Source organism: Mustelus asterias, chromosome 1 (genome assembly GCF_964213995.1).
Source record: "Mustelus asterias chromosome 1, sMusAst1.hap1.1, whole genome shotgun sequence".
Taxonomy (NCBI): Eukaryota; Metazoa; Chordata; class Chondrichthyes; order Carcharhiniformes; family Triakidae; genus Mustelus; species Mustelus asterias.
The window spans coordinates 27,434,680-27,461,761 of NC_135801.1; the positions used below are offsets into that span (position 1 = coordinate 27,434,680).

Below are 27,082 nucleotides of genomic sequence, written 5' to 3' on the forward strand. Positions count from 1 at the left end.
CAAGTATTCAATACTACAATTCCAGGATTCTGTTGGGGCCGAGGACCTTTTCTGTATCCAATCTGCTGAACTATTTCTCAACCAAGGGTTAGGCAGATAGGTCATCCACCCTGCACTTCTGTCCGAATACTGTTACAAATTCATCAGCTTTGTGTTTTGCACTGAAGCGCTGGAATCCGCTACCATGGAGTATGGGGATATTCATAGAGCCATCTCCTGTTAGTTGTTTAATTGTCCATCACCATTCCTGACTGGACATGACAGGATAATCAAGCTTCCATCTGACATGTTATGGGATCTCTTAGCTCTACCCATAAGCATGCTCCTTCCATTGCTTAACATGCACACAGTCACCAGGTTAGCACCTCGTTTTTAAGTATGACTGCTATTGCTGCTGGCATGCATACTCTTCAACATTCTTAACTGAACTGGAGTTGGGTTCCCAGCTTGATGATGGTAGAGCAAAGTAACCTATTCCATCTAGTGCAGTGGCAGTGTTACAAAACACAAATGGAGGGGGTCTTCAATGTGAAGACAGAACTTAGTTTCTAGAGGATTGTGTGCTGGTCAGCTCTCCCCTGGAACGGTGATGGAGGAGTCTGGGTGTTGGCAGATGGACATGAGAGTCTCTCAGGCTGTTGCTTGACCAGTCTGTGGAACAGCCCTCCCTGTTTTGGCACAAGTCCCCAGATGTTAGTAAGGAGGTTTCTGCTGCCTCTGCTGGGCTGGGTGTGCCTTTGTTGAAAGGTCGGCAGTGACCCATCCAGTTTTGTTATTATGCTGTTGGTAGCAGATTGATGCAACCGCATAATTTTTCGCATCTTTTCAGAGGGCAGTTAAGAGTCAACCACAACGCTTGGTCTGGCAAAACAGGCAAGGATGGCATATTTTCTTCCTAAAAGGATATTAGTGAACCAACTGAGTGTTTACAATAATGTGATTGTTGAAATTTCCGATTCCCAATATATTTCAATTAACTGAATTCAAGTTCACAAACTGGCCAGGTGGGGTTTGAACTTGGCTCTGGATTTTTGGTACAAGCCTTGGGACATTTTTCAGAAACGAAGCAGAAAGTTTAAAAGCTTGGCCATAATCATCAAGAGGGTCAACTAAAATATCACAAAAAAAACATCAAGCTTGTGTGCTGAAATATAGAAGCAAATTACATTGGGCACAGCTGTGCAAATGAGTATACCCTCAATGGTTGTGGCTCCAGAAGAGAATATGGAGAGTTGACCAACACAAATTTAATTGTTACAGTTGGTATAACGGACTCTGCTGGGAAGGGTTGGGAGGAGCAAGTTCCTGGTTAATTAAAGTGAAGAATTTCATATATTGAGCAGGCAAAAGCTAAAAATCAGCAAATTCCAACTCATCCAGCTGAATTTATATCAAATGGATGGATGTAGGGGCCTCATTTAAAAATTTAAAATGAGTCCATGTTAAAATTTACCTTAAAAATATCTACAGCTTCTTTGTAAACCGTATATTAAAAAAAGAACTTACTATGCCGGGTACAAACCAATTCAATTGTTTGAGGCTGTTGGTCCTCTGTCATCAATGACTGCTGCAAAGGGAAATGAGATTATTTAGCTCTATCTCTCTACTACTGCATTTGAAGAAGTAAAATTGTATTTATAAAGCACTTTATTGTCCTCAAGACATTTGAAAAGTAATCATTGCTGAAACTTGTGTGTGGCCAAATGTATGCACAAGAACCCACAAGTTGTAATTAAACAAATGGCCAGGTAACTGTTTACTCGACATTATTAACAGAAGAAAGATTAACCAGGCCTTAATCCTCCTTATTTTTCACATAATGCTCAGGAGCTGTCCCCCTCCATTTAAAATCTGCAGTCATCAGCCCTCTCCTCAAAAAAAACCTCAAGACCTGATCACTGCCATTGCGTTTATGCCCCCCACTCCACTACCCCCATCTGCAACCTCCCTTTCCTTTGATCACCCTGAAATGTTGACAGTTTGTCTTTGCATGGATGCTCCTTAACCTGCTGAGTGCTTTCTTAAACAGCAAAAGTCTGATTGAGTTTTTAGATACACGGACTAGGGCACAATGGAGAGAGAAAAACAGCAACTGCAATGGGGCGGGGTGGGGGGGGGGGGGGGGGCATGGGGGTCAATCATGGGAAAGTGATGGACATTTTTTAGGAGCATGAAATGCAGATGTGAAGTCTGCCTAAGCCATTTGGCCTATCTTTACTGTGCCAGCACTGTCCAATTTAACAGCACTTTCCCTCCTTACAGCACTGCAAATGAGTCCCCATGTACATGTCCAATTGTCTTTTGAAATCTGTTTCCATCACCCTTTCATAGTAACATAGTAAAACTACAGCACAATACAGGCCATTCACCCCACAAAGTTGTGCCGAACATGTCCCTGCCTTAGCGATTACTAGGCTTACCTATAACCCTCTATCTTACTAAGTTCCATGTACTTATCTAAAAGTCTCTTAAAAGACCCTATCGAATCCGCCTCCACCACCGTTGCTGGCAGCCCATTCCACGCACCCACCACCCTCTGAGTGAAAAACTTACCCCTGACATTTCCTCTGTACCTACTCCCCAGCACCTTAAACCTGTGTTAAACTCTTGTGGCAACCATTTCTGCCCTGGGAAAAAGCCTCTGACTATCCACTCGATCAATACCTCTCAACATCTTATACACCTCTATCAGGTCACCCCTCATCCTTTGTCTCTCCAAGGAGAAAAGGCTGAGCTCACTCAATCTATCCTCATAAGGCATGCTCCCCAACCCAGGCAACATCCTTGTAAATCTCCTCTGCACCCTTTCTATGGCTTCCACATCCTGTAATGAGGCGACCAGAACTGAGCACAGTACTCCAAGTAGGGTCTGACCAGGGTCCTATATAGCTGCAACATTATCCTCACGACTCCTAAACTCAATTCCTCGATTGATGAAGGCCAGTACACCATACGCCTTCTTAACCACAGCCTCAACCTGCACAGCTGCTTTGAGCGCCCTATGAACTCGGACCCCAAGATCCTTCTGATCTTCCACACTGCCAAGAGTCCTACCATTATTATATTCCGCCATCCTATTTGACCTGCCAAAATGAACCACCTCACACTTATCTGGGTTAAACTCCATCTGCCACTTCTCTGTCCAGTCTTGCATCCTATCAATGTCTCGCTGCAACTTCTGACATCCCTCCACACTATCCACAACACCTTTGTGTCATCAGCAAACTTACCAACCCATCCTTCCATTTCCTCATCCAGGTCATTTATAAAAATCACAAAGAGTAAGGGTCCCAGAACAGATCCCTGGGGCACTCCACTGGTGACCGACCTCCATTCAGAATATGACCCATCTATAACCACTCTTTGCCTTCTGTGGGCAAGCCAGTTCTGGATCCACAAAGCAATGTCCCCTTGGATCCCATGCCCCCTCACTTTCTCAATAGGCCTTGCATGGGGCACCTTATCAAATGCCTTGCTGAAGTCCATATATACTACATCTACTGCTCTTCCTTCATCAATGTGTTTAGTCACATCCTCAAAAAATTCAACCAGGCTCGTAAGGCATGATCTGCCTTTGACAAAGCCATGCTGACTACTCTTAATCATATTATACCTCTCCAAATGTTCATAAATCCTGCCTCTCAGGATCTTCTCCATCAACTTATCAACCACTGAGGTTAGACTCACTGGTCTATAGTTTCCAGGGCTATCTCTACTCCCTTTCTTGAACAAAGGAACAACATCCGCAATCCTCCAATTCTCCGGAACCTCTCCCATCTCCATTGATGATGCAAAGATCATCGCCAGAGGCTCAGCAATCTCCTCCCACAGTAGCCTGGGGTACATCTCATCCGGTCCCGGCGACTTATCTAACTTGATGCTTTTCAAAAGCTCCAACACATCCTCTTTCTTAATATCTACATGCTCAAGCTTTTCAGTCCGCTGCAAGTCTGCACTACAACCATCAAGACCCTTTTCCATAGTGAATACTGAAGTAAAGTATTCATTAAGTACCTCTGCTATTTCTTCCGGTTCCATACAAACTTTCCCACCGTCACACTTGATAGGTCCTATTCTTTCACATCTTATCCTCTTGCTCTTCACATACTTGTAGAATGCCTTGGGGTTTTCCTTAATCCTGCCTGCCAAGGACTTCTCATGACCCCTTCTGGCTCTCCTAATTTCCTTCTTAAGATCCTTCCTATTAGCCGCATATTCTTCTAGATCTCTAACATTACCTAGCACCCTGAACCTTTTGTAAGCTTTTCTTTTCTTCTTGACTAGATTCATTACAGCCTTTGTACACCACAGTTCCTGTAACCTACCATAACTTCCCTGTCTCATTGGAACGTTGCTATGCAGAACTCCAGACAAACATTCCCTGAAAATTTGCCACGTTTCTTCCGTACATTTCCCTGAGAAAACCCCTTTCCAATTTAAGCCTCCAATTTCCTGCCTGATAGCCTCATAATTCCCCTTACTCCAATTAAACACTTTTCTAACTTGGCTGATCCTATCTCTCTCCAATGTTATTGTAAAGGAGATAGTGATCATAATTCTATCTCCAAAATGCTCTCCCACAGAGATCTGACACCTGGCCAGGTTCATTTCCCAATACCAAATCAAGTACAGCCTCTCCTCTTGTAGGCTTATCTACATACTGTGTCAAGAAACCCTCCTGAACACACCTAGTAAACTCCTCCCCATCTACACCACTTACTCTAGGGAGATTCCAATCAATATTTGGGAAATTAAAATCTCCCATCACGACAACTGTGTTATTATTACACCTTTCCAGGATCTGTTTCCCTATCTGCTCCTCAACATCCTTACTATTGGGCGGCCTATAGAAAACACCCAGTAAAGTTATTGACCCCTTCCTGTTCGTAACCTCCACCCACAGAGACTCCGTAGACAATCCCTCCATGGTGTCCATCTTTTCTGCAGCCGTGACACTATCTCTGATCAACAGTGCCACTCCCCCACCTCTTTTGCCTCCCTCCCTGTCCCTTCTGAAACATCTGAAACCTGGCACTTGAAGTAACCAGTCTTGTCCCAGAGTCATCCAAGTTTCAGGTGTATAGCCAAAACGTTAACCCGACTACTCTTTATAGATGCAAACCGACATGTGTTTTTCCAGCAATTTGCTTTTATTACAATTGTTTCACTGTTGCAATAAAATATAGATCTAATATCAACCAAAAGAGGTTTTAAAAAGCTATGAAACAGTTCATTGTTTTCATTTAGAATTGGCAGGCAATTGCATGGGTACATTTTGGAGTTAGACCGGAGATGCTACGAGAACACTATGTGGTAGAAAGGAATCTCTGGTGGTACTGGATGAGCTGCCGACTTGTACAGTGTCAGATATTCAGTACAATTGCATTATTGGAATTAAATACCAGGTGTTGTGTCGAATATGCAGCCAATAGCACCTGTTTCACACCACCAGAGATGAACTTTTACCCCTACCTTTCCTCCAGAAAATTTAAGTTTGAGCCAAAAGGCCCAAGAAGATAGTAAAATGGAACAAAACCAAATGATCAAGAGATACTTGTATAAATGTGTCATCCCTCCCAGGATGAAGCTGAGATACAATTGACAAAGATTATGATCTGCGGAGATTGCATCTCCCATTGCTGGAAATGTGCACCTGTGGATATTGGGTAAAGATAGGGTTAGGCTCGAATTTGATGTCCCCTGTTGTTAAATATCCAAGGAGCTTTCCAAACTCATACATCAAATCACCCTTGCATAGATATTAGGCGGAAACTGGTTCCATGGAACCATATGCCAACACCTTGGAGAGGAAGAGGGAGTCGTGCAGCATTAAGTGAGTTTTACTAATACAACGCAACTCACCAAATACTTCACATCAATTTGTAGATTTTGAAATAATGGAAATAAAGCCACAAAATAAGCACATTGTAGATCATAAGTAATTTTAATTAGGAAATGTAAATAAAAAATTATGATCGTCAGCCACTACACTTACCATTCCAGTGGTACTGTCATAGCAGGCACAAATGGGAAGACTTCGACAACCAAGATATGCTATAATGGTTGCAATCATCATACCAATCACAGATGCAATTAATATGGCCATATTTGCTCCTTGGACAAATTTGGTGAGTATATACTCCTGCAACGAATGAAGCAAGCATTTTATTTCCAATTTTGGCAGTACAGTGAAATGTGCCATGACGACACCTCATGACAATTGGAACCCTGAAGAGGAAAATTCCAGGTTCAAGCCCTGCTCAGTGGCATCCTTGGGATTTCAAAAGGCATTCAATAAAGGTGTCACACAAAAAGTTAAAACACAACAAAGGGGCTCAGGAAGTTGGGGTAACACATCAGCATGGTTGAAGGATTGCACTAAAAGCAGAGAGTAGGAATAAATGGGACATTTTCTAAGTTGGCCAGCTGTAACTAATGGAGCACCACAAGGATCCATGCTGGGGCCTAGAATCTATTTAAATGACTTAGTTTTGGATCATCAGCAAAGTTGGACACACTACTCTCAGTGTCTTTGTCTAAGTGGGAATGTAAGTTTTGAGTAGGACAAAAAATAGAGGTTGCAGATAGATACAAACATATTATGAGAGTGGGCAACAGGTGGCAGATGGACTAAAAAAACTTTTTTTTCAAAAAAAGATATGCAACTTTTATATGTTAAAGATCAGAGAGACTTGGATCTACTATAAATATTAGCATACAAGTTAACCTGCAAAGACCCAAAATCTCTGCAAAAAAAGGAGTCAACCTATACACAGAATATAAAAGTGAACCGTCAATGTGGGCGTGGGTGGTTGCCATATTTATCATTTGCCATACAGGACCTGCTTTGTTTGGCTGTCTCCAAAATTCTTGTGCATTTTTCGCAAAACAGCCATAACACCTGCTTGATCCCGTGTGTTCATTTATAAGGTACCCACTAAGTAAAACATCCAACTGTGGGGTGAAAAATTGAGGCTGATGACTAATAGCAGTATAGCATGTTTGTTGTAGCTGAAAAAGTGTTGCGGGGTGGGTTGAGTTGCCTAATCTACCCAGTATATGCAAAAAACATGATTTTTGGGCCTGAAATATTGGGTCATATAGACTGAAGCAACGTATATGCCACAATCTACAGTACTTTACTAGAACAAAGTTACCATGCAGCAGTTTGGAAGGCAAATGGCATGTCGGCTTTTTTGGCACGGGAACAAGGAATTCTACAAATAGGTGGGGTCACATCTAAAAGTTCTGTGCGCTGTTTTTAATCTTCATACACAAGGATAGATTTGCCTTGGAGACAGTCCAGCAGAGGTTCACTAGATTGGTCCCTAGGTTGAGAGAGCTTTTCCATGATGAGAGGTAATCTCATTGAAACATACAAACTTTTGAAGGGGCTTGACAGGACAAACACCGAGATACTAGTTACCATGGCTGGGAATCTAGAACACGGTGGCACAGCCTCAGGGTAAGGGGGTCAATCATTTATGATTAGAATGAGGAGAAACAGAGGGTTGTCTCTCTTTGGATTTCTGTATTCCAGAGGGGTGCAGTTGCTGCATCATTATATACATTCAAGACAAAAATGGATAGCTTTTTGATCTCTCAGGGAATCAAGGGATATGGGGAGTTGACAGGACAGTGAAGTTGAGGCAAAAGATCAGCTATGATATATTGAATAGCAGAACAGGTCAAGGGACTGTCTGGTCCAATCCTATTTCTCATGAACTTCTGTATATAAGTATATATGCATATATATTTTATTAATTCATGAGTTGTGGATACTACTTATTAAGCATTTAGTGCTCACCCCTGATTGCCCCGAAGAGGCAGTGGTGAGTCATCTTCTTGAAGACAACACAGTTAGACCATTTCAAAAGGCAGTTAAGAGTCAGTCACATTGCTGTGGGTCTGGAATGATGCACAAGTCAAACTAGACAAGGACAGCTGATGCAATTATATGAAAATGCATATACTTAGAGAATGAAAATTCCTGCATTTATTGTGTTGAAGACAAAGCATGAAAATTATGAGATTCAAAGTCAGAGTCAGCCTGAGTTACAGGATGAAAAACAAATCCCCAAAAAGCAATCAAAATGAAGTATGGATTAAAAATTAATCGAGACTGATTAAATAAAACAATTCCAACAGAAAACAGAAGCATTGCTTTAATTGTAATAAAATACTCCATGTGAAAAAAATAAAGAACACTGAAAAATAAGTTAACTGAAGATGATTACAAGACAGTTATGGGTGAGAAAGGCCATTCCATCCATCCATAAGTATCTTAACAGTCCTCCCATTTCAGTTGTTTCCTAAATAATTCCAGGGATTTTACTTCCATTGCTCTCACAATGTGCTTGTGAAGAATTTCCCAATATCAACCTTGAATTTACCTTTTGCTAGTTTGTCCTATTCTTGCAGTTGATTTGCCAGGTTTACCATTTCATACACTTTTAAAGGAACATCTCAGACACCCGGAGACATTTAAGTCTTTCTTCATAACTCAGTGCATGATACTGGGGACCAACTTCTTAGTCCTTGCTGCAGTGCCTGAATGTTAAATTCTCATTGCCAAGAAGCAGAGAAAACATAGTACTCATGGTGTGATCTGACCAGAGCACTCTACAAAGATTAATCACAGCTTTCTCCAACATCTGTTCTACTGCTTAGCCATGCAATTCATTTTTTTGGCTTAAAATTTTATTGTTGCTCTGCCCTGATGGGATATAGAATCCCTACAGTGCAGGAGGAGGCCATTCGGCTCATCGAGCCTGCACTGACAACAACCCTACCCAGGCCCTATTCCTGCAAATGTATTTACTCTGCTAATACCCCTGACACGAACACGCAATTTAGTATGCCCAATCCACCTAACCTACTCATCTTTGGACAGATGGAGGAAACCGGAGCACCCAGAGGAAACCCACGCAGACACAAGGAGACCCAAGGCTGGAATTGAACCCGGGTGTCTGGTGCTGTGAGGCAGCAGTGCTAATCACTGTGCCCGACACATGCTGGACATTAAGTTTTATTTAAGGACTAAAGAGCTTGTCTCAACTTCCTTAATTATTTTATAACTACTCATAGGAAAGAAAAATTAACACAAACACCCCGATGTGCAACACTTCAACATCATGTGTCATTTTCGGCAACTTTCATATCCTGTCCAACTGATTCTATATCTGAGTAGTTTTGTTTGATCTCACTTCCCTTTCAATTTTGGCATCTACAAATTTGAATAACTTGCCTAGAGTTTCTGAATCAAAGTAATTGATGTAAAATAGATACAGCAGTAGTCCTAGTACCAAGCCTGAAGTCATCCTACTTTGAACTCTTTCAGCCATACATCCAGCCTCACACGACTCCTCTAGCAAGAATCCAATGTTTTCTACTCTTCAGCCAGTTTCAAATTCGTTCCTCTGATGTATTCTAAATTGCCAGCGTTTAAACTTGGTCTATACCTTAAATGTGGAACTTTATTAACTGCATTTTGAAGGATGAGGTACATATTTTGTGGTGTTCCCCCACAATTTACTTGGGCTATCAGTCCCCAAAGAGGTCCAGATGGTTTGTCAGACGAGACTTTAAAATTTTTTTTATTATTGCACATGTATTAGTATACGGTGAAAAGTATTGTTTCTTGCGCACTATATAGACAAAGCATACTGTACATAGGGAAGGAAAGGAGAGGGTGCAGAATGTAGTGTTACAGTCTTAGCTAGGGTGTAGCTAGATACCTAATGCGAGGTAGATCCATTCAAAAGTCTGACGGCAGCAGGGAAGAAGCTGTTTTTGAGTCTGTTGATACATGTCCTCAGACTTTTGTATCTTTTTCCTGTCAGAAGAAGGTGGAAGAGAGTATGTCCGTGTGCGTTGGGTCATTGATTATGCTAGCTGCTTTTCCGAGGCAGCGAGAAGTGTAGACAATGTCAATGGGTGGGAGGCTGGTTTGAATGATGGACTGGGCTTCGTTCACGACCCTTTGTAATTTCTTGCGATCTTGGACAGAGCAGGAGCCATACCAAGCTGTGATATAACCAGAAAGAATGCTTTCTATGGTGCATCAGTAGAAGTTGGTGAGAGTTGTAATGGACATGCCAAATTTCTTTAGTCTCCTGAGAAAGTAGAGGCGACGGTGGCTCTGTTAATTATAGCGTCCGCATGGAGGGACCAGGACAGGATGTTGGTGATCTGGACACCTAAACACTTGAAGCTCTCGACCATTTCTACTTCATCCCCATTGATGTAGACAGGGGCATGCCCTCCACTATGCTTCCTCAAGTCGATGACTATCTCCTTCGTTCCAAAGTCATATCAACCATTGTGCACCAGGTTTTCACTGAACATATGACCCTCAAGTTTACCCTCAATTATTTTTACCATTAACCAGAAACTGAACTGGACTAGCCATATAAATACTGTAGTTACAAAACTAAGTCAGAGGCCCAGAATTCTGCAGAGTAACTTACCTTCTGACTCCCCAAAGCTTGTCTGATATCTACAAGGCACAAGTCAGGAGTGTAATGGAATACTCTCCACTTGCCTGGATGAGCGCAGCTCCAACAAAACTCAATAAGCTTAACACCATCCAGGAGCACCCCATTTGATTGACACCCCACCCACCACCTTCAACATACACTCCCTCCACCAAAGTGGCAGCATTGTGTACCATCTACAAGATGCACTGCAGCTACTCACCAAGGCCCATTCGACAGAACCTTCCAAATTTGCAACCGCTACCATCTGTAGTCACGTGGGAACAGCACCACCTGCAAGTTCCCTTCCAGGCCCCACACAATCCTGACTTGAAACATTATCACTATTCCCAGTGTCACTGGATCAAAATCCTGGAACTGCTTTCTTAACAGCGTTGTTGGCATACCTACCCATCATGGACTGCAATGTTTCAAGGAGGCAGCTCACCATCTACCTTCTCAGGGGCAAATGAGGATGGGCAATAAATGCTGGCCTAGCCAGTGACAGCCACATGCTGCGAACAGATATAAAGAAAAAAATTGAAGCCTAATAGGTTGAAGCTACTAGTGTCTGTTTCATCACCTGCTGATAATGGAAACATTATCCTGCTTCCAATGTAATGATGCTTCTCCAATGTCTACTGATCCCTTCATATAGGATCATCAGTGCCTCACAAATCCATTCCAAGTTCCTCTCAACACACCCACTGATGTGGATTTATTGGTTTTAAGCATCGAGACTTCCATCTCATTTATACTGGCCGTTAATTTTACATGGGTTAATTGTTTGGGGAGTGCATACTGTTTATGGCTTGGGAAGAGTGAACTTAAATCATTTCAGAATACTTAATTAAAATCAATAAACTAAACACGAGTTTGCATTTCCTTTCTCCTTTGCCTCAAGAGTCCCGGGATGGCTCAGTGTCTAAGCCTGCATGTTGGTGTGAATTGATCAAACAGATCAAAGTTTCCCCCAGCAAAGTCAAATTTATAGATCTAGGCCATTCAATTTTTTCAACTTAATTATTTCTTGCCCAATGCTCCAAAGGTAGATATTTCATTGAAAGGTGGAGCAACCTTTTGATTTGATTATTTTTGACAGGCTGACATATGCATTACCATTAGCAGAGAGGTCAATAAATCAGAGGATATGGATCTGAAGTATAATTTGCAACAGTATTGGAGGGGAGTTGTGAATTTTTGCACCCTTATGGTGCTAACCGTCTGGAACTCACTGCCTGAAAAGTGGTCAAGCAAAAATCTTTGGCACATTTAAAAGGGGTTCTGACCTGCACCCAAAATGCTGTGACCTGGTGGGCTACAGACTAACTAACACCTAGAAAGTGGGTTTAGGCTATGGGGAGGCAATGGCCTAGTGATATTATCGCGAGACTATTAATCCAGAAACTCAGCTAATGTTCTGGGAATCCAGGGTTCGAATCCTGCCACGACAGATGGTGGAATTCAAATTCAATTGTGAAATATCTGGAATTAATCATCTACTGATAATCATGAAACCATTGTCGATTGTCGGAAAAACCCATCTGGTTCGCTAATGTCCTTTAGAGAAGGAAATCTGCTGTCCTTACCTGGTCTGGCCTACATGCGAGTTCAGAACCACAGCAATGCGGTTGACTCTGAACTACCCTCGGGCAACTAGGGATCGGCAATAAATTCTGGCCCAGCCAACGACGCTCATGTCCCATGAATGAATAAATAAAAACCTTTTCAGCCGGAACAAGCATGATGGGCTGAATGGCCTCCCTCGGAGTCATTAGATTTTTATGATCGTCAACAAGCAGACTGACTAAATCAAGAATTTTTGATCTGCGGTGAGTTTCCCTTCACCAAAAAAAAAATAGCAAATCAAATTATATAATTTGGTTGACTAGTTCCCTTCAGCCTCCCCAACAAGCAAAAACTGGAGAAGATGGTGCTCATTTTACAGACTTTTCTTTTTGGAAATGTAAAAAAAAACATTAAATGGTGTTTAAATGTGTCCTAAAATGCTCATGATTTCTAATCAAATGTTCGAGCATTTCTTCCTCCCCACTACTTTTCGTAAGTCACTATATGTCATATTGCTCAAGGGCCACAAAATGATTAAATTACAGTGCTAAATTTATAAACGTACCACCGTGCAATGTGGGAACTGTCTGCATAATGGAGCCACACAATTTCTGTGAGGGAAACAAACAAAAGGCACATAACCATATTTTCTATCAAAGTTCACATAAAACACTGAAGCCCTGGTCAACTACAGGAAGAACAGGAAAGTGAGCCGAAAGAAAAGGTTTCATGGTAAATTCCAAAATGGCTTACCAAGTGAATGGTATGGCTGGGTTTATGTTGGAACACTTCATCATCGTCCTCACCATAGTTCAATGTCAATGCTGCATATATTATCAAAATAGTCGTAGTAATCCAGGAAAATACAGCCGAGGCAATCATACTGCTCACCTAGGAGATAGAATTCAAAGAATTCTGTATAAAGAGCAGAGTAATTCCAAATACTATTGCATATTATTAAAATTGCTAGAATGTACAAAACATGATTTCTAGCCTCAATAAATTTATTGCCGATCCCTAGTTGCCCGAGGGTAGTTCAGAGTCAACCGCATGATTTCTAGCCTCAATAAAAGCCTGGTATTTTAGAAATGTTAAAAATAAAGGTTTAAGTTAATACTTCCATTTAGTTTTATTTTGCTTAAAAGTTACAGCATAGTATGGAGGTCAGGATTAACAGCATAAAGAGTAATTCAAAATTCAGAATTTATCGTGTTGATTTACAAATACTATTTGTTGAGAAATTAGTTTCTAAATATTGGTTTCAACACCACTGCATTTGTAATTTACAAGCCAGACAGAAGTTAGCGTAGAAGAGTTACTTGAGGCTGCTGCCAAATGTGGTAGCATGTAGATGATTTTAAAAAGGTCATGCATTAGAAGCCTGAAAAGTACATGGGGAGAGGATTAGGTTACTCCCGTGGAGACAGCCAGAACATGGACCAAAAATCAGAAAATGGTGGAAATATTCAGCAGGTTAGGTAGAATCTATGCAGAGAGTGAAACAGAGTTAACTATTCTGCTCTGTGACCTTTCTTCAGAACTGGGAAAATTGGAGATGGAATTGGTTTTGAGTAAGGGCTACATGGAACAAAGGTAAAAAGGTCTGCGTGAGGGTGAAAAGTCAAGAATTTTTCTTCCTTTAGTTTTTCATGGGATGTGGACATCACTGGCAAGGCCAGCATTTGCTGCTCATCCCTAATTGCCTTGTCTGGAGTCACATGTAGGTCAGAATGGGCAAGGACTAGAGATTTCCTTTCCTAAAGGACATTAGTGAACCAGATGGGTTTTTACAACAATTGATGATAGTTTCATAGTTACTATTACCATCCCTGAGACTAGTCTTATGTTCCAGATTTATTAATTGAATTTAAATTCACCAACTGGCCTGGTGGGATTTAAAGCCCTGTCCCAGAGCATGAACGTGGGCCTCTGGATTACTAATCCAATGACATTATCGCTACACCACTATCTCCCCCTATAGACTGACTGAGAGAAGATTGATTCCATTGATTCAAAGAGAACAGTGATGGGTCAAGAAAGAAAAAGATGTGGCTGAAGCAGGCACTGCATCCCTTTCTTCTGAGAATCACAGCAGGGTTCCCCTTTCCTCACCTTCCACCCCATATTCAACAGATCATTTTCCGCCATTTCCACCAAGAGCAGCATGATGCCACCAGCAAACACATCTTCTCCTCCCAGCTTTCCAAAGGGATTGTGTCCTCCACAATACCTTAGCTCACTCCCTCAATCACCTCCAATACCCCTCCCCTTCTCATGACACTTTTCCATGAAAACCTGCCCCTCCACCTTCTCTGTCTTTGCTACCCAAGGACACAAACACTCCTTCCTACCTAGTGAAGCAGCAATTTATGTTTCGTTATTTCAATCTAGTCTGCACTACTCAATGTTCAGTACAAGCGTGATCCCGAGCTTTTAATTTAATTTAAATTATTTTAATTCTTCCCCCTTGCTCTCACACTGACATTTCTGTCTTTGGCCTGCTGCACTGTTCCAGTGAAACACAATGCAAGTTGAGGGGAACAGCGCCTTGATTTTCAATTAAACACTTTACAGCCTTCTAGAGCTCAACATCTCTGCTCCATTTTTGTTCCCTTTGCTTGTTTTGGTTTTTAAAATTTCAGTCAGCAGCCCTCCAGCATCTGCAATATCCTGCTTTCAGAATATTAACCACTTGCTTGTTTCAAACTATGATATTGGGCTGATCCAACAGATTGATGCAGAGGGCCTCTAATTTACTTGATACGGTTGGACACAATAACAATCTCTTCTGATGGTGCCTCTCCCTCTAGTCACCAGTTTTCTTATCTTCTCCTTTGCCATCACTACCCCTGCCACCATTTCCTTACTCATCATCGAAAGACAGACACTTTGCTAGAGTACATAACATAGGTATTGGTTGATCTCCAGTACATCAAATGGACTTTGAGTGCATAGACTGTGGGAGCAACGCAGTCTTATAAATGAGAAATTCCCTCGAACCCACAGACGCATCCATCCACCCATCCAAAAATGGAAACTGAACAAATCACTGTTCTCAAAAAAAAGAGCTCAAGATCTGAGCAACCTGACAAGTATCAAAGTCTTAGCATATCCAAAACAACCCCTCAAGATTCAATGAGGGCGAATTTAAGAAACACAACTATTGTCTACTTTGACTATAATTTTCAAAAGTAAAACCAACTGCCAGAGGACTTGTTACTTTGCTTAATACTTTGAAAATATTCCACTGACTCAACAAATCTACTAAACCCAATCTAAATATGCTCAGTTCTTCATGAACGGTGGGACAGAAGTGACTCTTTATAAAGTCTTGGGCGCCCAAGCAAATTGGCAAAGTTAAATGAACAGGTCACCCATTCACTCTCAACCAAGTACACTCAAGTGGTATTTAAAAAGGATGTACAAATGAATAAGCGAATTTTTTATGTATTTTATGCCGTTTCAGGTGATAATCACCTAAGATACCGTTTCACATATGATGGTATTAGGGATTTCACCCCCAAAAACAGACTTACAAGAATAGGATTCTTTTTCTGAGAAGAAAATAATGCCAGAACTCCTGGAAAGGCCATTGCCTGAAAAAACAAGTAAAATATTTCAGAGTAAGAAAAATGTTTCATCATTGATTTGTGGATTTAAAAAAACTAAAGTCATATTTAAAACTTATATTAAGAGTTATATTTCAAAGTAAATTCTTTTGGATTTACCGTGCCAGTCCAGACGGGTATTCTAGTTCTACTGAGTGCTGAACTTTTCCTAAAGATTGTGTCCATAAAGCCAGATACTACACACACAGCAGCACAAGCTATCTGCAGAAATCCCAGGATCACCATACCATGCTGATTAAATATGAAGTATCTGTAACGTGCCATTGTCTGAAAACAAAAAAGGTGGGAAAAATAGCCAACAGCCTCACTGAAGGTCAATAATTTTAATATCTGTAGGTTCAAATCAAAGTGATCTTCAACTCAGAGCCTAGAAGGGGAGAGAAGAAAAAAAAAGAGTTGTGTTATACACCATGCTTATTTACTTAGACACTATACTAAATCCCACTATTTTCATTTAGAATCGATGTGGAGATGCCGGCGTTGGACTGGGGTAAACACAGTAAGAAGTCTAACAACACCAGGTTAAAGTCCAACAGGTTTATTTGGTAGCAAATGACACTAGCTTTCGGAGCATGCTGCTCCTTCGTCAGGGTGGAGTGGGAGATGTGCTCACAAAGGTTTGTAAGCACATCTCCCACTCCACCTGATGAAGGAGCAGCACGCTCCGAAAGCTAGTGGCATTTGCTACCAAATAAACCTGTTGGACTTTAACCTGATGTTGTTAGACTTCTTACTTCATTTAGAATCATAGAATCATAGAAACCCTACAGTGCAGAAGGAGGCCATTCGGCCCATCGAGTCTGCACCGACCACAATCCCACCTAGGCCCTACCCCCACATATTTTACCCGCTAATCCCTCTAACCTACACATCCCAGGACTCTAAGGGGCAATTTTCTTTTCAACCTGGCCAATCAACCTAACCCGCACATCTTTGGACTGTGGGAGGAAACCGGAGCACCCGGAGGAAACCCACGCAGACACGAGGAGAATGTGCAAACTCCACACAGACAGTGACCCGAGCCGGGAATCGAACCCGGGACCCTGGAGCTGTGAAGCAGCAGTGCTAACCACTGTGCTACCGTGCCGCCCAATCACCAGGATGGTGAACCCGGGACCCTGGAGCTGTGAAGCAGCAGTGCTAACCACTGTGCTACCGTGCCGCCCAATCACCAGGATGATCATTGCATTCCAGAACAAATTATCAAAGCACTATTGAATAGCACAGAACAGGATGAGGCCATTCAGCCCATCTACTCTGTATAGTTCATTCAAACAGAAATCCAATTATTCCCATTGGCTCATTCTTTAAGTTCCAATTTTCTTTTGAAAAGTTACTATTAAATATATTTCCAGCACTTGTCAGACTATCATTCTAAATCCTAATCACTCACCATATTAAAAAAAAAGTTTGTCTCTCATGTCAATTTTATTTTTTTGCTGATCACCTTAAACTGGTTATTGGCTTTTTTTATTTACTCTGGCTAAATTCATGATTTTAAACACTCTGATCAAAACTCTTGGGTTTTTTTTCTGCTCTAAAAAGGAGAAAAGTACAAGTTTCTTCAGTCTCTCGGCACAATTGTAATCCTTCATCCCTGGAACCATTCTAGCAAAACTTTTTCATAACCTCCCTGAAGTATTCACATCCTTCCTGAAGCACAGTGCCCAGAAATGAAGCCAATAACTCCAGCTAGAGCCAAACTGGTGTTTTACAGATTTTATATGATTTCCTGATCTTTGTACTTTTATGTCACTACTTATAAAGCCAAGGGTCGATCCACAGGCGTTTAAACCTTTCTTTCCACCTTCAAATATTTCTGCACTAACAACCTCGGATCTCTGTTCTTGCACCCCCTTCAAAATTTAGCTAGCACCCTTTCCCCAATTGTCCTACCAAAATATATCAGCTCACAAGTTCCTGCACTGAATTTCATTTGTCACTTTTCCACTCATTCCACCAGCCTGTTTATTTCCTCTTGAAATCTAATACTATTGTTCTCAGGTCTTCTATAAAGTTCAAAACTCTGCCTGTACCACAGGTCATTAATGTATATCAAAGCAGTAGTGGTCCTAGTAATGAAGCTTGGGGAATACCACTGCATACCAGTCTAAAATAAAACAGCTTTGTAAAGTAAATGTTGCACTAACAAGCACTTGGGTAGCACTTTTAAAATAGCAAAATGGCTTAAAGCTCTTTAGAGGCACAATCAAAAAAAAAAGTACCAAGTCAAAGGAGGAAAGGTAACCAAAAGCTTATTCTAAGAACTGGACTTTTAAGGAAGGTCTTAGAAAGGGAGGCGAAAGGGACAGAGGTGGAGAGGAGATGGCCTAGACAGGTGAATCATAGAATAGAATCCCTACTGTGCAAAAGACCATTCGGCCCATTGAGTCTGCACTGACCACAATCCCACCCAGGCTCTACCCCCACATATTTATCCTGCCAATACCCCTGACACTAGGGTCAATTTAGCATGGCCAATCAACCAAACTCGCACATCTTTGGTGAAGGCATAGCTCCATTGGTGAGACTAGAGAGAGAATGCAATAAGAGTCAGAAGAATGGAGAATCTTATGGTTTGGTGGAGAGGGGACATTGTGGTGGAGCATGAAAGAGGGTGTTGTAAGGCTGGAGGAAGACAGACATAGGGGAAGGATGAGACCATGAAAGGATTTTCACATGAGAATGAGAAGTTTAAATTTCAGGTCTTGTGGAACTAGAAGCCAATATAAGTCAACAAAGGCTTGAGGTGACGAGCGAGCAGAACTCAGTGGAGAATAGGATATGGGGACAGCAGAGTTTCGGATGAGCAGATGTTAATGAAAGATGGTTGCCAGTAATGGAGCATTGGAATAGTGAAGTTTAGAAATGTCAAAAGCAAGGATATTGGTTGCAGATGGTGTGAGGTAGGGGTAGGTGTGACAGTAGGCATTTGTGATGGAGAAGATATATGTATAAAGTCAGAGCTTAGCTTATCAGGTTCAACTCAAAATGAGAGGGTTGGAGTTGATAGCAAAGGAACGAAATTGGTGGCGGTGAATAACTACTGTGGCTTCAGCCTTCCTATTGTTTAACTGGGTGAAATTGCAGCTCATCTCAGACAAGCAACCTGACACCACATAGGTAATGGAGTGGACTTGGACTACAACAGTGTGGCAAGTTAGAGCTAGGTGCTGTTAACATACCTGGGCAAACTGACCCCATGTCTTGGGTCATGTCACCAATGGGTATCACGTGAACAAAAAACAAAGAAAATTACAGCACAAGAACCGGCCCTTCGGCCCTCCAAGCCTGCACTGACCATGCTGCCTGACTTAACTAAAACCCCCTACCCTTCCAGGGACCATATCCCTCTATTCCCATCCTATTCATGTACTTGTCAAGACGTCCCTTAAAAGTCACTGCCGTATCGGCTTCCACTACCTGCCCCGACAACGAGTTCCAGGCACCCACTACTCTGTGTAGAAAATCTGCCTTGTAAAATCTCCTTTAAACCTTGCCCCTCGCACCTTAAACCTATGCCCCTAGTAATCGACTCTTCCACCCTGGGAAAAAGCTTCTGATTATCCACTCTGTCCATGCCTCTCATAATCTTGTAGACTTCTATCAGATCTCCCCTCAACCTCCGTCGCTCCAGTGAGAACAAACCAAGTTTCTCCAACCTCTCCTCATAGCTAATGCCCTGCATACTAGGCAACATCCTGGTCAATCTTTTCTGTACCCTCCCCAAAGCCTCCACATCTTTCTGGTAGTGTGGCGACCAGAATTGAACACTATATTCCAAGTGCAGCCTAAGGTTCTATAAAGCTGCAACATGACTTGCCAATTTTTAAACTCAATACCCCGGCCGATGAAGGCAAGCATGCCGTATGCCTTCTTGACTACCTTCTCCACCTGCGTTACCACTTTCAGTGATCTGTGTACCTGTACACCCAGATCCCTTTGCCTATCGATACTCTTAAGGGTTCTGCCATTTACTGTATATTTCCTATCTGTATTAGACCTTCCAAAATGCATTACCTCACATTTGTCCAGATTAAACTCCATCTGCCATCTCTCCGTCCAAGTCTCCAACTGATCTATGTCCTGCTGTATCCTCTGATGGTCCTCATCGCTACCCGCAAATCCACCAACGAATGTGTCGTCCGCAAACTTACTAATCAATCCAGTTACATTTTCCTTCAAATCATTTATATATATTACAAACAGCAAAGGTCCCAGCACTGATCCCTGAGGAACACCACTTGTCACAGCCCTCCATTCAGAAACACACCCTTCCACTGCTACCCTGTGTCTTCTTTGACCGAGCCAGTTTTGTATCCACCTTGCTAGCTCACCTCTGATCCCATGCGACTTCACCTTCTGCAGTAGTCTGCCATGAGGGACCTTGTCAAAGGCCTTACTGAAGTCCACATAGACAACATCTACTGCCCTACCCCGATCTATCTGGTTGGGAAAGAGGAAAGGCATCACTGACACATCCTTCAGAGATTTCAGTGTAGGTACAGGAAAAAATACTGTTGATGGAAATGCTACGATTCAACTGAAGAGGGTGGAATTAACATGGCCAATCTCACCTATCTGGACAATAGAGGGGGACAGTGCAAAGCTGCAGAGTGTTCAAGGAGTACGAGACAGAATAAGGAATCAGAGTCACAAAAAATCTATTTATGTTTTTGGTTAGGGTTGTTTCAATGTTGTGGCAGTTGTAGAAAATAATTGAAAAGATTCAAACAGTGAGTTGTAGTAAAGATGCAAATAAATTTAGAAGGCAACAAGACAGCAACACATTGAAGGAGTTGAGAGGAACGGGAGATTGCCAGTAACTTGCATTGACAGAGGGATCAAAGGTATTAGCTTGCATTGACAGAGGGAGAATGAGGATGGGGGTGAAAGAAGTTTTGAAAAGGTGGGAAACAGTATAAAGATGTCCTTTCTTCTGGCAACATCAGCTGGCTTGGAGCCAGAAAGGGACACCTGGTGGTCAGTAGTTGGGTAGGAACAGGTCAAGGGACCAATAGATGGTCCACATGGACACAACAAACTCGTAGCTGCCATGGGGAAAGTGTGGGTTCATATTTAAACTTAGTGAGTGAGGGGGGAACACAGGAAAGGGAGTTGAATTGACACTTTCAATCTTAATGACAAAGAACTCAATAACTTCCTAATTACTTGTTGAAACCATGGACTGGAAGAAACAGCTTATACAGCCATTCAATAGTGAAAAGAAGCCAAGTCGTGCAGATCCTGGACCAGAGAATTGAGATGCCAGATAGCATATGATGTGAAGATCAGTATTAAATCTCAAATCAGTGCTCCACCCCCAACCACCACACTCATCCAATTTTGACCCAAATATGTGGTGAAAGACTAAGGAAATGACTGGGATGGGAGTGTGTAAAGGTTTTGCTAAAGAAAAGGAAAAAGTATTCATAACTAAGCACATTGACGGCTGCAGAATTTCGAAGCAAACTTGGGAGTGCATGGTAATTACAGATTTTCTTTTCCCTGGGGCAGACACAACAGGATGTGAGGTTGAAGGACTGGAGATAGGGAAACAAGGAAGTGACCAAAGATAACCTTGTCAGTGATTGAGAACATAGGAATAGAGAAGTCTTGGGATATGGCAAGGACCAGGTATGACGTGGAGATGCCGGCGTTGGACTGGGGTAAACACAGTAAGAAGTTTAACAACACCAGGTTAAAGTCAACAGGTTTATTTGGTAGCAAAAGCCACACAAGCTTTCGGAGCTCCAAGCCCCTTCTTCAGGTGAGTGGGACGGATGAATGAACACCGCTCGACAATCACCAGGCAAGACTGTTCTCTTCCTGTTGGGGAGCACTTCAGCAGTCACGGGCATTCGGCCTCTGATACTCGGGTTAGCGTTCTCCAAGGCGGCCTTCACGACACACGATGGCGCAGAGTCGCTGAACAGAAACTGATAGCCAAGTTCCGCACACATGAGGACGGCCTCAACCGGGATATTGGGTTCATGTCACACTATTTGTAACCCCCACAGTTTGTCTGGACCTGCAGAGTTTCACTGGCTGTCTTGTCTGGAGACAATACACATCTTTTTAGCCTGTCTTGATGCCCTCTCCACTCACGTTGTTTGTATCTTAAAGACTTGATTAGCTGTAAGTATTCGCATTCCAACCATTATTCATGTAAATTGAGTTTGTGTCTTTATATGCCCTGTTTGTGAACAGAATTCCCACTCACCTGAAGAAGGGGCTTGGAGCTCCAAAAGCTTGTGTGGCTTTTGCTACCAAATAAACCTGTTGGACTTTAACCTGGTGTTGTTAAACTTCTTACTGCAAGGACCAGGTAAACATGGATTTTCTTTAGAGAGACACTTAGAGGCCAGTGAGTTCAGACAATAAATTATTTATTGAGAAGCAAGATGGACAGGAAAAGGATTGCTCAAAGCAGAAAGTGCCATCGGAGTAGAAAGAGAGGGATTAAAGTTTGGAGATGAGGGTGACACTGCCACTGTGGTATTTTTGACAGAACATCTGGTAGAAATATAACAGAGTAAGAAGTTTAACAACACCAGGTTAAAGTCCAACAGGTTTATTTGGTAGCAAAAGCCACACAAGCTTTCGGAGCTCCAAGCCCCTTCTTCAGGTGAGTGGGAATTCTGTTCACAAACAGGGCATATAAAGACAGAAACTCAATTTACATGAATAATGGTTGGAATGCGAATACTTACAGCTAATCAAGACTTTAAGATACAAACAACGTGAGTGGAGAGGGCATCAAGACAGGCTAAAGAGATGTGTATTGTCTCCAAACAAGACAGCCAGTGAAACTCTGCAGGTCCAGGCAAGCTGTGGGGGTTACAAATAGTGTGACATGAACCCAATATCCTGGTTGAGGCCGTCCTCATGTGTGTGGAACTTGGCTATCAGTTTCTGCTCAGCGACTCTGCGCCGTCGTGTGTCGTGAAGGCCGCCTTGGAGAACGCTTACCCGAATATCAGAGGCCGAATGCCCGTGACCGCTGAAGTGCTCCCCAACAGGAAGAGAACAGTCTTGCCTGGTGATTGTCGAGTGGTGTTCATTCATCCGTTGTCGCAGCGTCTGCATGGTTTCCCCAATGTACCATGCCTCGGGACATCCTTTCCTGCAGCATATCAAGTAGACAACGTTGGCCGAGTTGCAAGAGTATGTACCGTGTACCTGGTAGATGGTGTTCTCACGTGAGATGATGGCATCTGTGTCAATGATCCGGTACATACTCTTGCAACTCGGCCAACGTTGTCTACTTGATACGCTGCAGGAAAGGATGTCCCGAGGCATGGTACATTGGGGAAACCATGCAGACGCTGCGACAACGGATGAATGAACACTGCTCGACAATCACCAGGCAAGACTGTTCTCTTCCTATTGGGGAGCACTTCAGCGGTCACGGGCATTCGGCCTCTGATATTCGGGTAAGCATTCTCCAAGGCGGCCTTCACGACACACGACGGTGCAGAGTCGCTGGGCAGAAACTGATAGCCAAGTTCCGCACACTTGTGGACAGCCTCAACCGGGATATTGAGTTCATGTCACACTATTTGTAATCCTCACAGCCTGCCTGGACCTGCAGAGTTTCACTAGCTGTCCTGTCTGGAGACAATACACATCTTTTTAGCCTGTCTTGATGCTCTCTCCACTCACGTTGTTTGTATCTTAAAGACTTGATTAGCTCTAAGTATTCGCAGTCCAACCATTATTCATGTAAACTGAGTTTGTGTCTTTATATGCCCTGTTTGTGAACAGAATTCCCACTCACCTGAAGAAGGGGCTTGGAGCACCGAAAGCTTGTGTGGCTTTTGCTACCAAATAAACCTGTTGGACTTTAACCTGCTGTTGTTAAACTTCTTACTGTGTTTACCCCAGTCCAACGCCGGCATCTCCACATTGGAAATATAACAGGACAGGGAGTTTCAGTAAGGCTCAAAGTGCTGTGAAATCATGTACAATAAAGGATAGTGGATGGCGTGGGCCTTGTTCACAAGTGAAGAGATCCTCTGGTGAGAAATTCAGAGGAGGAAGGCACTGATTGTTGATCTGCTGAAAAGCCAATGGAAGGCAAGACGTGGGTGCATTGAGTAGGGCAGGAAGGTGATTATAATGGCTAGTCCCCAGAAGGCACCTTGGGAAGAAAGGTTAGCAAGGGAGGGGAATGGGGTGTAGATTAGGTTGCTGCTTGCAATAAGATCATAAGAAATAGCAGAAGATCATCCATCAAAGATGCTAAAAGACGGTACCGGACCAAGCTAGAGTCCAAAGCTAGCCACGTAGCCCCCTGCCGACTATGGCAAGGTCTGGAAGACATAACAGGCTAAAAGATGAAGGCATGTGAAATCGCTGGCTCCAATACACCCCTCCCTGATGAGTTCAATGCATTCTATGCCCGTTTTGAGCAAGAGGTCAGCGAGAGCTTGCCCTCCACCCCGGAAGCCCTGGATGAACCTGTATCTGGGGTCACCATTGCAGATGTCAGAGCAGCTTTCTCGAAGGTCAACCACAGAAAGCGACTGGTCCAGATGGGGTACCCGGATGAGCACTCAGATCCTGCGCGGATCAGCTGGTGGGGGTATTCGCAGACATCTTCAACCACTCTTTACAACAATCTGAGGTCCCTATCCACTTTAAGAAGATGACCATCATCCCAGTACCTAAGATAAACTAAGCAGCGTGCCTCAATGACTATCATCCGGTGGCTCTATCATCCATCATTATGAAGTGCATCGAAAGGCTAGTCATGGCTCGAATCAATTCCATCCTCCCAGACTACCTGGATCCACTACTGTTTGTCTACTGCCCCAACAGCAGACACCATCTCCCTGGCCCTGCACTCAACCCTGGAACACCTAGATAACAAAGACACCTATGTATTGACTACAGCTCAGCCTTCAACACCATTATTCCCACGAAACTCATCTCCAAACTCCATGGCCTGGGCCTCGGCTCTTCCCTGTGGTTGGATCCTGAACTTCCTAACTCACAGACCACAATCTGTAAGGATAGGCAACAACACCTCCTCCACAATCTCCTCAACACTGGTGTCCCACAAGACTGTGATATCAGCCCCTTACTATATCCCTTATACACCTATGACAGTGTGGCAAAATTCCCCTTCAATTTGATTTTCAAGTTTACTGATGACACCACCGTAGTGGGATAGATCTCAAACAACGATGAGACAGAGTACAGGAATGAGATAGAGAATCTGGTGAACTGGTGCGGCAACAATCTCTCCCTCAATGTCAAAAAAATGAAGGAGATTGTCATCAACTTCAGGAAGCGTAGAGGAGAACATGCCCCTGTCTACATCAATGGGGACAAAGTAGAAAGGGTCAAGAGCTTCAAGGTTTTAGGTGTCCAGATCACCAACAACCTGTCCTAGTCCCCCCATGCCAACGCTTCAGTTAAGAAAGCCCACCAACGCCTCTACTTCCTCAGAAGATTAAGGAAATTTGGCATGTCAGCTACGACTTTCACCAACTTTTACAGATGCACCATAGAAAGCATTCTTTCTGGTTGTATCACAGCTTGATTTGGCTCCTGCTCTGCCCAAGACCACCAGAAACTACAGAAGGTTGTGAATGTAGCCAGTCCATCACGCAAACCAGCCTCCCATCCATTGACTCTGTCTACACTTCCCACTGCCTCGGCAAAGCAGCCAGCATAATTAAGGACCCCACGCACCCCAGACACACTCTCTTCCACCTTCTTCCATTGAGAAAAAGATACAAAAGTCTGAGGTCATGTACCAACTGACTCAAGAACAGCTTCTTCCCTGCTGCTGTCAGACTTTTGAATGGACCTACTTTGCATTAAGTGGATCTTTCTCTACATAATAGCCATGACTGTAACGCTACATTCCGCACTCTCTCATTTCCTTCTCTATGAACGGTATGCCTTGTCTGTATAGCGCACAAGAAACAATACTTTTCTCTGTATGCTAATACACGTGACAGTAATAAATCAAAGCAAGTCAAGGAGACTTGGCCCATTGCGATCTACCATTCTGTAAGGTCATGGCTGTTACCAATGTGTGTGGCCTTAACTCCATTTTTCTACCTCCACCATGTAAATCAAAAAGCTAGAATATATTCAATGACCAAACATCCATTACTCTCATAGAAACTTCATAGAAACCCTACAGCACAGAAAGAGGCCATTCGGCCCAACGAGTCTGCACCGACCACAATCCCACCCAGGCCCTACCCCCAAATCCCCACATATTTACCCACTAAGCCCTCTAACCTACGCATCTCAGGACTCTAAGGGGCAATTTTAGCATGGCCAATCAACCTAACCTGCACATCTTTGGACTGTGGGAGGAAACCAGAGCACCCGGAGGAAACCCACGCAGACATGAGGAGAACGTGCAAACTCCACACAGACAGTGACCCAAGCCGGGAATCGAACCCAGGTCCCTGGAGCTGTGAAGCAGCAGTGCTAACCACTATGCTACCGTGCCACCCCCTGTAGAAGATAATTCCAAAGACTAACAACCTCCGAGGGATGAATTTCCTCTTTACCTCCAATAAATGTGATAACGCTTTAAGCTGCACCCCCAGTTCTAGAGTCCTCTACAAGGAGAAACATCCTCATAGCCTCTAAACAGTCAAGTTCCCTCAATGTTATGTCTCAATAAAATCACCCCTCAACTCTAATGACTATAGGCCCTGCCTGCTCAATCTTTCCTCATAAGGCAAGTCCCATTCCAGGAAGTAAACCCACTGAACCTTCTCTGAACTACTTCCAATGCAAATACATCCCTCCTTAAGTAAGAAGACCAAAACTATACTCCACGTGTGGTCTCACCAATGCCCTGTAGCTATAGCAAGGCTTTGTGAAGTTGTACGAACTAAGGGCATGATGGGAAAATTGGTCAACTATTTGTTACAATATAAAGAATGGCTGACCAAAGCTATTTCAAAATGCCAGACCCCTGTAAGAGTTAATAAGGCTGTATGAGTAAATAAAACAAGATAAGGTCAGTGAGGAAGGAGTCACCGACCATCTTCTGTTCCATCAAAGGACAAAATAAGGGTATGAATAATGGGACAACGAGTTCTGGGAGGACAAGTTAAAACCTGATTAATGATATTGCTTATGATTCTATTACTAATCGAATTCCTGAATATGCTCTGGTCACGAAAACTGATAATGATTATGTATAAATACTGAACTGTTTCTCTGTGTAATTGCAGACTTGGGGAGGAATTAGCAAGTTGTAATAACTGCTCTCTGAACCCAAGTTTCTGCCAAAACTGCATGTAGTCTGTCGTAAATAAATAGTTGTACTGTCGGAACGAATTTTGTTTGAGTCTATCTACCAGTCAGGAAGCAGGAAAAGTTTCTACTTCAATAGCTTCACTACTTTTATTCCATCCCCTTGTATTA

General features: G+C 42.8%; 1 protein-coding gene across 3 annotated transcripts in view; it reads right to left on the reverse strand.

The window, feature by feature from the left end:
- Window positions 1-27,082, reverse strand: part of LOC144492474 (uncharacterized) — a 40,344-nt gene that overhangs the window by 4,046 nt on the left and 9,216 nt on the right. Inside the window, exons 1-6 of one of the 3 annotated variants that reach the window (XM_078210536.1) lie at window positions 20,011-20,106; window positions 15,773-15,940; window positions 15,581-15,640; window positions 12,798-12,935; window positions 5,996-6,142; window positions 1,507-1,567 (exon numbers count right to left, since the gene is read on the reverse strand). In XM_078210536.1, the coding sequence (XP_078066662.1) occupies window positions 1,507-1,567; window positions 5,996-6,142; window positions 12,798-12,935; window positions 15,581-15,640; window positions 15,773-15,940; window positions 20,011-20,022 (586 nt within the window). In that variant the 5' untranslated portion in view covers window positions 20,023-20,106. Of the gene's footprint in view, window positions 1-1,506; window positions 1,568-5,995; window positions 6,143-12,797; window positions 12,936-15,580; window positions 15,641-15,772; window positions 16,041-20,010; window positions 20,107-27,082 lie in introns of those variants that run through there. The other 2 variants (XM_078210554.1, XM_078210544.1) reach the window with 2 other exon arrangements.